Source organism: Dermacentor albipictus, chromosome 5 (genome assembly GCF_038994185.2).
Source record: "Dermacentor albipictus isolate Rhodes 1998 colony chromosome 5, USDA_Dalb.pri_finalv2, whole genome shotgun sequence".
Taxonomy (NCBI): domain Eukaryota; kingdom Metazoa; phylum Arthropoda; class Arachnida; order Ixodida; family Ixodidae; genus Dermacentor; species Dermacentor albipictus.
In genome coordinates, this window is record NC_091825.1 from 21,666,755 (window position 1) to 21,681,153 (window position 14,399).

The following is a 14,399-nucleotide window of genomic DNA, read 5'->3' on the forward strand; positions in this document are numbered from 1 at the left end:
CATGCTGAGCGCTGCATAAAATATTATTAGACTCGAGAAAAGTGATAATGTGTTTATAAATTATGTGTTCAAGGAGTTTGCATGCATGAAAAGTTAACGAAATGGGTCTATAATTTAGTAGAGATCGTTTCTGCCCAGATTTGAACAATGGAATGACTCGAGCCCGTTTCCATGAACAAGGAACTGTACAAGTGGATACAGATTTCTCAAAAATCAATGTGAGGTATTGACACGTCCAAAGCGCATAACAATGAAGGAACATATTGTTGACATTGTCTGGACTGCAGCCTTTTTTGGTGTCGAGATTTAAAATAAGGTTCAGGACTCCTTGCTTACATATTGTAACATTGTTAATTGCACGGGACATGTCAGTTGTCGTGGAGTAGGGAGGAATTACGCCATTGTCCTGTGTGAATACAGACTGAAAATATTCATTGAATGCTTTAGCAATAGGTCCAGGATCGCTTACTTCGGAATCATCTAATAGAAATGTCTGGGTGGTGTTCTTTATTGGCGAAATTGAGCTCCAAAATTTTCGTGGGTTATTTTTAACTAAGTTAGGTAGAGTGAACTGATAATAAAAGTTCTTAGCTGAGTCCATTTTTTGACGGAGTTCTTCCTTCATAAAGCGGAACTGGACATTTGTTTCAGTATTCATGTGGCGCTTCCGACGTGCTCTGGCTACTCGACGCTTCAAATGCAGTATTTCCCTTGTCATCCAAGGAAGGTCTAGATTTTTCTTTTTTGTTTTTAATGGCACATAGCGCTCTATGCAAGTATGGACAATGTTTTCAAAATGGGATACTATAGCATTGATATCACTGGTAGCGCATAACTGGGAGAATCTGTCGAATGAAATGCTTAATGTATCAAGTATGGACGTATCATCTGCATGATTATAATCGTAAAAACTGGTATATTCATAGTGGCGCCTTGAAACTGAAAGATTAATAGTAGTAATAACAGCTTTGTGATCGGAAATACCGTCCGTAATCTCACACTCAAAGCCACTCGTAAAGAGCGGTGCACTTAGGAAAATCAAATCTAGTATGGAGGACTCTCTAGTAGGGTTAGATACAATTTGTTTCAATCCAAGGGATAGTGGAAATTCAAGCAACTCTCTAGAAAGAGAGACGTTATCCCCAGTTATCGATAATGAAGCCCACGAAACGTTAGGTACATTGAAGTCCCCCATGCAGATTAAATTTGAAGAGCCAAAGCCGTGCTCTTGGATTAACGCGTTAAGGATCATTATTTCATTTGAGGCATGTCTGGGAGGTCGATAAAACACACCAATGATTACATTTGTTTTACTAATGCGCACCTTACACCAGACCGTCTCGATTTCAAGTGGGGATTGTAGTACAGAAAACTGTAGGTCAGAGCGCAAAAACAAGGCAACGCCTCCGCCTCTGCCCGCATTCCTGTCTACTCTTATGACGTTATATCCTGGGGGAGTTACTTCGCAGTCAAAGATGTCGCTATGCAACCAGGTCTCAGTAACACCGATAACATGTGGGGAATGTGACGCCACCAAAGAGGAAAAGCTTGAATATTTGCTAGATAGGCTTCTTGCATTAAGATTTAATATACAAAGTTTATCATACTTGTCATTGTTAAGTCAAGGATTGCTCCCCTGGGAGAGCGGTAAATGATCGTGAGTGGTGCGGTCAGGAGCTTTTACAAGAGAGCTGGAAACAACATCCCAATGGTAGAGCTGATTATCAACAAACGCATGGTCGTACCTGAGGTGTACCACTGAACCATTGTTACGGAATTCTGCTGTAGCGTCCCATAGTTTTTTACGGATGGATCGTACGTTTGAAGAAAAATCTTCAGATAATCGCCACTGGGACCCTTTTAGCTTATAGCCGTTCTTTAGAGCACCAATCTTTTCGCGAAAATCTAGGAGCTTCATAATGATGGGGCGAGGTCTCCCACCTCTAGGTCTACCAAGCCTATGCAATCGCTCAATTTGAGGAAAATCAAGCTTTAGTACGTCAGTAAAAAAGTTCTTAACTTGCGATTGCAGCGATTCATTAGTGTCATGCTCAGATTCTGTCAGACCATAAAGAATAAGGTTGTTGCGACGCGAGCGATTTTCCAAATGATCGTTTTGGGAAGAAAGTGTGTTAATAGTGGGCTGTGCTAAACGTGGGTGCCTGCTGCTCAAGATCAACTATGTGTTTTTCAATTGCCTCAAATCGAGCGTCGATAGATTTTCGCATGTCGGCTATTTTTTTTGTTATCTTATTTTGCCCTGCAAGAAGCTGAGCGAACATTTCGGATATCATAGAGCTAGAATCATCTGTTTGAGTGGCGGAGCGTTTTGTAGGGCCCGGGTTTGTTTCAATATCGCCACTCAGTAGGAGGCTGCTCATACAGTAAACAAGATCAGCACATACAGAAATATATGCAGAAAGACGTTCGTGTGGGCAAGGCATCAGCAATAAGAAGCGGTTGTCAGATCGAATACAATAAGCGTCCTTAAGGTAACATACCTGCACGAAGAAGAGACAACGTTTGAACATCTGGCCTGTATTGCTGCTGCCTTACCCACTGAATCACACTGCCATGACTTTCCAAGTCAAAAAGAGATTCCTTGAGGCAGAATGCTTGGAAACAACTTCCCTGTGATGTAATGGTTTCAGGGTGAGTTTCACTACACTGCCGATATTACAAAGCGTGCTGGTAGACATAGTGGGATGATGAACAACTCTGGTGAGAAGCGTGTTGTGTTTATACCATGATGACCCCACTTGCCCCTGGAGATCAAATGGCAGAAAAGGTGAGAACGTAGATTCTGCAACAGGAGTGTGGTTTAGCAGACGCACCCCCACATTTCCCCATAGAACTCAACGGAAAGATCTACAATGGCATTGTCCGCAGCATTCTCCTCAACGTTGCTTTGAACAACGGCAAAGGGATGAGAACTACTGTCCATAGGTCAGCGCAGTCACAAGTACACTGACTCACTCCACACTCATTTCACAGATGTGGGATAGGGGCGTGAGAGAGTGACAATGGGAGCGAGCGCTGGTTATTGAGAGTACGAATGAAAGTGTGTGACGGCAAGTTTGAATGGACGTGGGCATCAACACGAGTGAGTGCCGACAAGTGCAAGAGCACATGAATGTCAAGGAACGCACAGCCTGCGAAAATATTGGTAAGCAAGTCTTATTCTGCTGACCCATGAATGTCATCATTATGCTCACAAGGCTGCTGTGCATGCACTCCGAATGTGGTGCAGTCGTTCTATTGAAGCAGACTATTTGCAGAGGACTTACCGACAGAAGTTGCGGTACTGCTGCTCAGAGAGGCAATCTCGTGAGGTCTTCAGCTCAATGTAGCTGCCCGTAGAGCCTGGCTGTGACTGCCGACCATGTCTGTGCACCCGAGGGTCAACACCATCCACCTCGGCACCGAAGACGAGGGAATGCGACTCGAGCCGACTTCGCACTACTATGCAGTACTCCTCGCACTCGTTCACGACTGCGTCCACGTCGGGCACACCCTCAGGCTCCGCTGCGTTAGTTACACGCAACAAAAGACCCAGCATTACCAACAGTGCTAGCCTCACAGCCTTACTAGGAAGTCAATTACACCAGGTGTTTCAACTAATACACTGGCAAGACTTACAGATTTAGTGCCCATATTATTAAGCACCATTTCGGTGGTTCTTGCTTCAACAACAATTGAAAACAAGGGAACAAAGAAAGAAAGGGAACTATTGAGAAAAAATATAAAGCTTGGCATTAAATATGCCTGTTACTGCTCTTTATTGTTTGAACTTTGAACCCACGAGCAGCACTTACTTGAAGAAAACACTATTGCACAATATGCTGTCGCATCAAGTGGGCGTATAATGATCACAAGTTGTGAGAATCATGGCATGAAGACAGTGCCGTTAATGTTGCTCATCTTGTGCGGGCTATAAGAGTACAGTGTGCAGCAACAGCAAACGAATGCGGATGACAAAGTGGCATGCCAGCCACACAAGGAAAAAGACTCACCACTGACCATGCACTGCTCGAACTTGTAGCCCCAGAATGACATACGGTCGCGGCGAGGGTCAGCTGCATCCTCGAGTCGCCGCTTGCGCTCTGAATCTGTCTCGAAGGCGCACAGGTAGATGCTGCCTCGAAAACGGCACGCCGCCAGAAGCCAATCCTCGCGTGCCTCGTACGCCGTGCATGCCAGCCGCGTCAGCAGGCCCCGGTAGCAGACAAAGTCTGTGTGTAGGCTGTGCATGATGTGCGTCATGTAAGACAGCATGAAATCAACGGACAACAAGGAAGGAAGGAAATAACGAAGGAAGGAAGGATTGCCAAACTTCGCTCTCTGCTCTGAGTCTTAGGTTCCCATTCAGGTTATCTTTATGCCCAATTCACAAAGGAAACACACCTGACACATTAACATAACCTAACACAATAGTGTGTTGAGTGTTTCAAGTTAAAAGTCTAAATGAACACTTCAAGTTTTGAGCTAGTCCTTTTCTAAGCAAGTTGCCAAAATGAGAATACAACAAAACAGCCCCTTTAGTTGCGTTTTCAAAGATGTCTTTCGATATTATGCAACTTTGGCTTGAGCCCCAAGTCCTTGGGAGCCAGCTGAATCAGTTGTTAATCTTTAATATGAAACTGCACCAATCTCTATCCTTATAACGAGTGCACCTTTACAATTACCGATGTACCGTTCTATGTTACCGGTGTATATAATTTGTTTAGTTTACATTTTTGTACACAAAGGGAAAGAATGGTTAGATGGTTAGCGCATGTGTCATACCCTCCGTCTGTCCAGTATTTTTTATGCTTCACTTGCAGCATGTCGTACCAATGCCAAATTTCTACCCTTCTGAAGTTATTTTTTTTTTCAGTTTCCAATGTCTATTTGAGTAGATTAGCACTATATTTAGTATTATGTGATAATCATAATTGCAACTGTATGTGAGAATCAGGACCTTTGTCAAGGATACACACCTTTAGTCTTTCCTCGCCCTTAAGCTTTCAAGAAAATAAAATGATCAATCAATCAATCGATCGATCAATCAATCAATCGAAAACTACACATGGTAGAGCAGAAAAGTGTCTTGCATGGCACATTTGCTAGAAAGGCTAAATTAAACTGTGGGGTTTGATGACCCAAATTATAACAGTGGACTACGAGCAACGCCACAGTGCCCCCTAAGCTCTGGATTACTTAAGAGGAAGCTTTAGCTCGAGTGCTCCTATCTAACTGCATGTAAAAGGAGAATTCATCTTTCTCGACAAGCACTGCACCAAATTTGACGAGGTTTGTTGTATCTAAAAGAAAAACTTAAAATCTAGTGACTGTTGGTTTCAAAATTTTGAGTTAGGTTGTCAATTTTTTATTAAAAAGTGGCAAAAATCCAAAATTTTCAAAAAACAAAACTATCAAGTTTACAACTCTGTAACTCAACAACTAAAAATGATAATACAATTCTGTGAAATGCGCCTAATAGTACATACAAAGCGGACAAAATTGATATGTTACACATGAATATAAAAAAATTTAATAATAGGGAAATACAACTTTTGCAAAACCCTTGTAACCAACGTAACAAATTCACGTAATATGTAAAATGACATATCGAATTTGTCCGCTTTGAATGGTGTAATGAATGCCGTTTACAGAACCACAATATCAGTTCTTGATGCAAAGCTATGAATTTGTAAACTTTGTGCTTCTATTTTTTTTTCAAACGGTCAAATATTTGAAAATTGTTTTAAGAAAATTCAAGCCCTAAATCGAAATTCCACTTCCAACAGTCACTAGAATCTAGCTTTCTCTCTCAAATGCAATAAATTTCGTTAAAATTGGCTCAGGGGTTACATCAGAAAAACGTTTTTGCGTTTTACATGTATTTGAATAGGCCGTGTCGGAGTTGGGCCCGAGCTAAAGCTTACTCTTAAAGCATTACTTAAGGATCACTTGATGTGTGAGTCCTTGTATTCTGCCCCATCACAATTTGACCTCCGTTGCCAGAAATCGAACTCACGACCTCGGGCTCAGCACCAGCATTTAAGCGGGTGTTCCAGTGGTTCACTAAACGGGACAAAAAATTGGTCAGGTGCAAAACTGGTACATTTAATTGGCAATAAAGTACGCTGCTTCCCTTGCAGGCTGGATACAAGCATTTCGAAATGAAGGTCCACCATTTGCTGCTAAGCAGTTCCTCTCAACAAAAATCAACTCTCTGCATCTGGTCCATTTCTATTGGTCATCATTCAATCTCAACAAGTCGGAAGTGTGCATATTTAGGTGTAATTAGTGTTGATTGTAGTTTACAATTCAACAGCCATGTCTCTCACAATAAAAGACATAAATATGTCTTATGGCATATGCGTGCTCATTACAGCTTTACTGTTCTTTTTCCCACCTATAATGGCTTCATTGTACATACATTTTCATTCACTCTCCTATCAACTACAGTGTAACTTTTTGAATAACACATACAGGAGACATTACCATGTATATTAAAAACTCATTTTCATCATGAGCACTCTTCAGTTGACAGAACAATAGACATTCATCTGCAAAATGTGAACCTCACACGTTAGGAACATTAGTAATACAGGCAAGGAATAACAGAGGTCCCATCCCAGACTCTTAGAGAATTTTTCCAGACGCGACAGGCAAGGAAGTTGAGGGCTCGGCAAAGCTGTCCACAAAGTGCTGTCAATTCATCACCGCGCTTCATCACTGTGCTTTTCGTCGGGCTGACAACTGATTGCCATGCTACACCCCTATCTCCTTCACAACCGTCATGTGTGCAAATGCTGATCACCGACATCAACAAGGTGGTGGCTTTCCTGGATGCACCCCTGCCTGGCGGGCTCATTCATTTGATTTCAGCCACATCCTCAGCATCTTCAGTACAAGCTGATGACAAATACGCCACTTGCACCAGTAAACTTCAGTGGGCATGCGAACGGCACTACCAGCGAGGCTCTTAATCATTTCTCCTTCGAGATGCAGGTTGGTGAGCAATTATCGTTATACGCTAAGCGATCTAATTACTTGTGTCTGCTACTGTTCCCGTGCCCACGGGTATTGTGGGAGATGTTAATTGAATGCTTCTCTATGACTTTTATACTATTATGCTCTGGTGACATTGAGACTAACCCTGGTACTCATACTCATTCGAAATCCCTTTTAGAAATCGATTCCGTCACTAATGACCCCACTGAACAAATGAAGGTTCTCTCTGACTTTATTAAAGATGTGTATAACCGCTCACTTCAAAGTAGCAGGTTTCAAGCTGACTTTCCTGCAGATGCTAAAACGGTTAAGAATGAACAAAAAAACTTAGATACTAAAGTTAGTGGAATGAACAAAATATTAGAAGTGCTTGAAGAAAGAACAAGAACACTAGACCGGTACAAAGAACAATTTGTAACAATGTGAAAATCCCTTGAAGAGCTCACGACTAGAAATGAACTGTTAGAATCTCAACTGAATGAACAAGAAGACTGGTCACGTCAGGACAATTTAATCATTTATGGCCTACCGGACACTAAGGAAACTTGGCAAAAATGTGAACAGAAAATAGTTGCAACTTTTACCTCGGTTATTGAATGCTTTTCATTCAATCTCATCAAGCGAGCACATGTAATTGGCTGTTTTGCACCAAGTAAATGTCGACCAATAATTATAAAGTTCAGTTGTTTTAAAACCAAAGAAAGGCTTCTTTCGATGCGGAAAATGTTTAAACAAAAAGGCATGACTATAAGCGCAGACTTTTTGCCTGCTACACGCATCGCTAGAAAGCAGCTCTTCGATTTTGGTGGAAGCCAGGCTTCTTCTTAACCTTTCAAGCTCCATCGTGACAAGCTGTATCTGAATGGAAAGTGCTATTTTTTTTTATCACTACTACTGCCTCCGTTCAGGAATTCGTGACACATCATGACAACACAATCAACACTGATAACCATTTACCACATAGGACATGTGTATCATTGTAGGAAAATGCGAGGGGGTAGTGGCTGTGTACCGTCCTCACGTCCTCCGACATCAGTCCTGTTTACCAACGTTTGCAGCAATCTTAATTAATACGACCCCTTATCATTCGCAATAGACTCATGCAACGCCCACATCATTGCCTTAACCAAAACATGGTTGCCACTTCATGTCAGTGACGAACTTTTTCATTGCACACAGAACTACATTTTATACCATTGTGATTGCACTGCACACAGAGGAGGCGATGTTTTCCTGGCCGTATCAAAATAATACCTCGATCTCCCATCAGCATTATTGGGGCCCTGGAAACTGTCTGGCCTTCCATTACCTTTGATCACCAAACCATAATAATAGGTGTGTTCTACCACTCCCCCTCTATGTCATCTTTATTGGCCAATGAATTCTTTGACACCATTTGCCATGTACACAATCGCTTTCCTTCATTGCCCACAGTAGCCCTCAGTGACTTCAACTTTCCAAACATTATGTGGAACAATAACCAACCCTCGCTGCCGCCTTTTTCCCAACAAGCTAAGGAGTTTTTAGAAGCACACTGTTTTTTTTTTTTCACTTTCGCAACTCATTACCAATCCTACATGATCCCCCACCAATGTACCAAATACACTTGACTTAATTCTAACCTCCCATCCTGACCTGATATCTTCAATCGCACAATTACCTTAAGAATCATTCTCCTTGGTCAGCTTCTTGGTCACCGCTTCATGTCGATTTCAACTCAACTAGTCCCAAAACCACTAAACATAGGAAGATTATATACAATTACAAAAAAAGCAGACTTTGACACAATTAACAGAGAATTAGCCTCATTTCTAGACAACTTCCTCCATAATTTTGCCAACCGCTCAGTCCAAACTAAGTGGAACTTGTTCGTTGCTACAGTAAACAAACTTACCAACAAGCATATACCGACTCGCAAAATTGTTCTAGATCCACAAGCGCCCTGGTATGGTCCGCATATAAAGCGGCTTGCCAACAGAAAGAAATGTTTTTTTCGCTTGGCTAACAGCTCACCCACCGAATCGAGGTGGGCTACTTACAAATAAGCATTTGATATTTACATGCCTGCAGCATAAATTTTTGCCTATTACTCTTCCACCACTGCTAACAAATACCGTCAACAAATCTTGGAGAACTATCAATCCCACAGCTAGTGTCCACATCGCCTTGAACGACTCTTTGGGTTCCTGTCTTCCACGCCAGCAACGTGCTACTCTCTTAAACGATACCTTTGTCAAAAACTTTTCCACCAAGTGTAAAAGTGTTCTGCCTGCCACACGCGAATATGACTATATACAAATGCCTCCAGTTATTGTTGAAACGTCTGGTGTCCTAAAACTAAATAATTATCTCGATATGAACTCTTCTCCCAGCTATTACTCAATTAGCACAAAATTCCTAAAAAGTACTAATGCTGTTAGTTCACTTGTTCTTACAAAGCTTTTTCAGCAGTCCCTAGACATGTCAACACTACCTAAAGAATGAATGATCGGAAAGGTGGTTCCCCCTTATAAGTTAGGTAACCAAAATTCACGAATAACTGCCGTCCGATTTCATTGACTAGTACGTGTCGTAAACTACTTGAACATATAACTTTTTCTACCCTTGTTAAATTCCCCCGGTATGATTAATTTTTCTCCCCAGCTGAGCACGGCTTTTGTAAAACTTTCTAATTTGAAACACAACTGGCTTAATTCACTCACAAGCTACATCAAATTTTGGATCATTCTTCTTTTGCTAACTGTATTTTCTTAGATTTCTCTAAAGCGTTTGACAAAGTTTGCCACAGACTTCTCTTGTAAAAATTAAAGTAAATCTAGATCCTAACCTTCTCATGTGGATCAAGCTCTTTCTAAAAAACCGCACTCAGTTTGTTACAGTAAATGATATTAATTCTTTCAGCAATGTACATTTTAGGGTACCCCAAGGTTCAGTTCTGGGCCCTCCCCTTTTTCTCCTTTTATTAATGACTTTACTGCCACACTGTTTTCTAACGTACACTTGCTCGCTGATGACTGTGTTATTTTTCATGAAATAACTAATGAAACTAACGTTAACAGATTGCAACTTGACCTTAACGCAATATCTAATTTATGTAACTCATGCTTAATGGAACTAAATATTAACAAATGTAAAGTACTACATGTATCCCGTGTTTTTTGCCAACATGCCACTTACCACTTAAACAGCGTTCCTTTAGAAAGAGTTAACTCGTACAGGCACTTAGGTGCCCATGTAACTAAAAACCTGTCATGGTCAATTCACACCGAATACATTACAGTCAAATCTCGTTACTGTGAACCCCACATTAACAAATTTATCAAATTTATGAATATTTTAGTAATCCCTGCCAGATTTCCTATATTTTCAATGTAAAAATATTTCAGAACTACGAATTTCGATACAGCACATATTTCAGAATAACGCACGTAGTTTATTTCCACCTTAGAACCGAAGAACATCAGTATTATGAATTCAGCTAAAAGTAACAGCACCGCAACTCTCGCGTGAAACAGAAACCGCGAGGGCAGTAGCTATCATCATCACCATGCTGAGTGCCAACTGCTTCACCACAAGCTTCACCAAGAACTTCACGACAAAGGTTTGGCGATGTTCGCGCAAGATCCAACTATGAATGCAGCTGGTGACAGCGCCAAGAAGCGAAAGCAGTTTTCACTGCAGGACAAATTGGACATATTGCAGGAAGTAGACGCAAGGAAAAAGCAAATCAGCATGTGCAGACAGCATGGCATAGCCCGATTGACCATCGCGACCATAGTATATACATATTATATTCGTCAATATCAATATTCGTCAGACAGCGGAAATGCTCACAAATTTGAAGGAGTCCACCATTAGCAACTGCTGGTGAAAAGCAGGGCTTGTCAAAGTGCCTGTGCAGCTTGAAGAAGACCTGGAGGTGACCGAAAACCCAAGAGACCTGTGGACTGAGGTTGCAGAACTTCTGCCTGCCGTCCCTTCCTTCAACGACTACGTGGAGAGCGACAGCGCAGCACTAACGGCGGCGAACCTGACAACTGAAGAGATTGTGAACTGCGTACGCAAAGTCTCCAGTGACGATGATGACCCGGAGGAAGACGACTGTGGGTCACCGAACACAGAAGATGAGATCGTGTCGAACATTGATGTTTTAATGCGCATGAACAAAGCCCGCACTTTCATCGCTTGGTGCAATGACGTACCCAACGTGGTATTGCGCAAAGTGGAAGAGGTGGACGCATTCCTAATCAGTCATGCGTGCTGCACATGCCAGAAGAAAATCACTGATTTCTTCAAATAAAGCAGCTTTGAAGTGAGTGAAACATTTTTATTAGAGAGTATGCTTGTCTGCATACTGCCAAGATACGCCATTTTCATTCCTAGGTTTGTCCACTGGCTTATAACTGCAAGTTTTCCATTACAACAATATTTAAAAATAATGAAGTATTTTCGGTGGTCCCGCATGATTCGTTGTATCAAGATTTGACAGTTTTAACAATGCTAACTGTATGTTAGGCTACTTGTGCCCTAACTTCGATAGCTCACCTTCTAACCTAAAACACCAATTCTATAAAACTCTAATACGTCCTAAATTAGAATACGCTACTTCCGTATGGAATCCTGGCCAGCTTTAGAAATTGTCCAAAATAACTCAGTTCGATTCATCTGTTCTAAATATAATAGAACTGCGAGCATTTCTTCCATGAAACATAGTCTTCCTTTGCTGTCTGTTCGATGTAGAATTGCACGTCTAGCCCTCTTTCATAGGATTTATTGAAGACGAAGTGATTTGAGCAAGCATATCTTCTTGCCTTGCTGCGATAGTTGTGTCAGAGTGGAGGCTTAATTGTGCTTCCTGTTCGTGAAACCATTCGAGACGATGACAGAGGGCATGTCATCACTTGAAACTCTCGGTGAAACATCACTTGGTGCTCTCGATGCTTCTGTTATCAACAGTGAAGGTCATCAATTTTCACCGCTGCAGTCGCTCGATGAGCATCAAGCTTCTTTTTGAAGGAGACACGCTATCTGATCATGTGAAGGTGGGATACACAAGACACCCAGTGCGTCCTTATGTGTCCTGACCCCTGCAATGTAACAAGTGCCTAAAGCTAGGCCATGTCAGCGCTGTACAGGGTCCATTATGAGAGTAATGTGCACTTTCTGGGAAAAATAGACATTGACCGAACCTGTACAAATGGCCAAAATTCTTTAAAATGCTCTCCTCCTGCATCAATACACTTGAGGAGACGTGTCTGCAATGCCTGGAAGGCACCCTGAACGTCCTTGACGGGAATGTCTCTCAGGAACACTGTCACATGCTTTTGAATGTTTTCCATGGTCTACCAATGCTTTGCTTTCAGCGCTCTCTTCAGTCGGGGAAACAAAAAATGTTGCACGGAGCCAAGTCGGGACTGTAAAGGGAATGGGGGACGACCGGGTGTTGCTCCGGGCCAGGAAATTGGCAACGATGAAGGAGGTGTGGCTGGGGGCATTGTCATGGTGGAGCTTGACCGTGTCTTTGATGTCAGCCCTCACGCATGCAACTTGGTGTTTCAATATCTTGAGCACCTCCAGGTAAAAGGCTGAGTTGACAGTTTCACTCTGCGGTACAAACTCAAAATTGACGATTCCTCTGGGGTCAAAGAAGACAATGAGCATTGTTTTGATGCGAGACTTGCTCATTCGCGCTTTCGTGGGCAGGGGGATGATTTTGTGTCACTCGCTGCTCTGCCTTTTCGATTCTGGGTCGTACTCGAACATACAGGATTCGTCACCGGTTACGAACAGAGTTAAGAAAGTCAGGCTCATTTTGAATCAAATCGAACAGTTCTTGACAGCACAAAACTCGAAGTTCTTTCTCATCTTCTGTCAACACTTTCGACACAAGCTTCGTGCAGACCTTGCACACTTGCAGATCCTTAGTCACTACCCAATGTACCGCAAATGTGGGCATGGATAGGGTGTCAGCAATTTGATGGATGCTCAATTGACGGTCAGAACTGACGGTCATCTGGGCACGCTACCGCAACGAGCAGGGTCTCAAAGATGCCTATTCTGCTGCAGGTTTTCCTGCTTTGGATGTTCCCCTTGGAATTCAGCAATCTTCGGCCGGCCGAGCCCACCCAGGCACTACCTTTCTGCGGCACGGACTGCCGGTTTCCCGAACACTGCCCGACGAACAGCAACAACACTCTGCACGCACCTGTTCTTGGCATTGACAACTTCTTCGCCTGGCAACTGAGCGCTCTTGGCATCGACAGCCACTTCGCCTGGCAACCGAGCGCTACTATCAGCGCTCGTGATCCGCCTGGTCTACATAAACGGCCGAAGTCCGGAGGCCAGTTGGGCCATGCTACCGCAATGAGCAGGGTCTCAAAGATGCCTATTCTGCTGCAGGTTTTCCTGCTTTGGATGTTCCCCTTGGAATTCAGCAATTTTCGGACGGCCGAGCCCACCCAGGCACTACCTTTCTGCGGCACGGACTGCCGGTTTCCCGAACACTGCCCGACGAACAGCAACGGCACTCCGTACGCACCTGTTCTTGGCATTGACAACTTCTTCGCCTGGCAACCGAGTGCTCTTGGCATCGACAGCCACTTCGCCTGGCAACCGAGCGCTACTATCAGCGCTCGTGATCCGCCTGGTCTACATAAACGGCCGCAGTCCGGAGGTCAGTTGGGGCACGCTACCGCAACGAGCAGGGTCTCAAAGATGCCTATTCTGCTGCAGGTTAGTTATCTCCCGAACGCTAAATGAATTCGATGTAATGACCCTTTCTTATTTGCGGTGTCGTGCCCTCTAGACGCCCTTGACGGTTGGCGGTGGCTGTTAGGCCTGACGCTTTGTTCTTTCTGTATCAATGGCCATCTAGTTTTTCTTTTACTTGTTTTGTCTGGCGACACTGAATTGAACCCTGGACCCCCAACCCTTCAGTCTATATCAGAGGCCATTGCCCGAATGGAGCTCTCACAGAACACCATATTGTCCGAACTTGCTTTGAACCGTTCTGCTCAGACAAATACAGAAAACATTGTCGGTGGTCTCTGCAGCCGTGTTGATGTACTAGAAAAAAAAGTTGAAGTCTTCCAATCTACTGACCAACCCGTCGCTAATACTTTCCTCGAAAAGCTGTCCTCAGAAGTCAAAGAGCTTGCCAGGAAATGGGACGATTCAAAGAAACGCCTTCGCTGAAACAACCTGTTGTTTTTCAGAATTACAGACGCCAGTGGCGAAATGTGGGCAAAGTCTGAGTCGCATATCATATCATTCTGAGCGGAGCACCTTGAAGTAACAATCTCTAGTTCCGATATTGAGCGAGCTCACAGGCTTGGTTGTTTTTGCGATAATAAACAACGTCCCATTATAGTCAAACTAAGCAGCTTTAAAACGAAATC

General features: G+C 43.0%; 1 protein-coding gene across 1 annotated transcript in view; it reads right to left on the reverse strand.

Moving 5' to 3' along the window:
* Nucleotides 1–14,399, reverse strand: part of Rai1 (Rat1 Interacting Protein 1) — an 81,383-nt gene that overhangs the window by 59,955 nt on the left and 7,029 nt on the right. The window contains exons 2-3 of the mRNA XM_065427192.2: nucleotides 4,014–4,243; nucleotides 3,288–3,525 (exon numbers count right to left, since the gene is read on the reverse strand). Coding sequence (XP_065283264.1) covers nucleotides 3,288–3,525; nucleotides 4,014–4,243 — 468 coding nt within the window. The remainder of the gene's footprint in view (nucleotides 1–3,287; nucleotides 3,526–4,013; nucleotides 4,244–14,399) is intronic.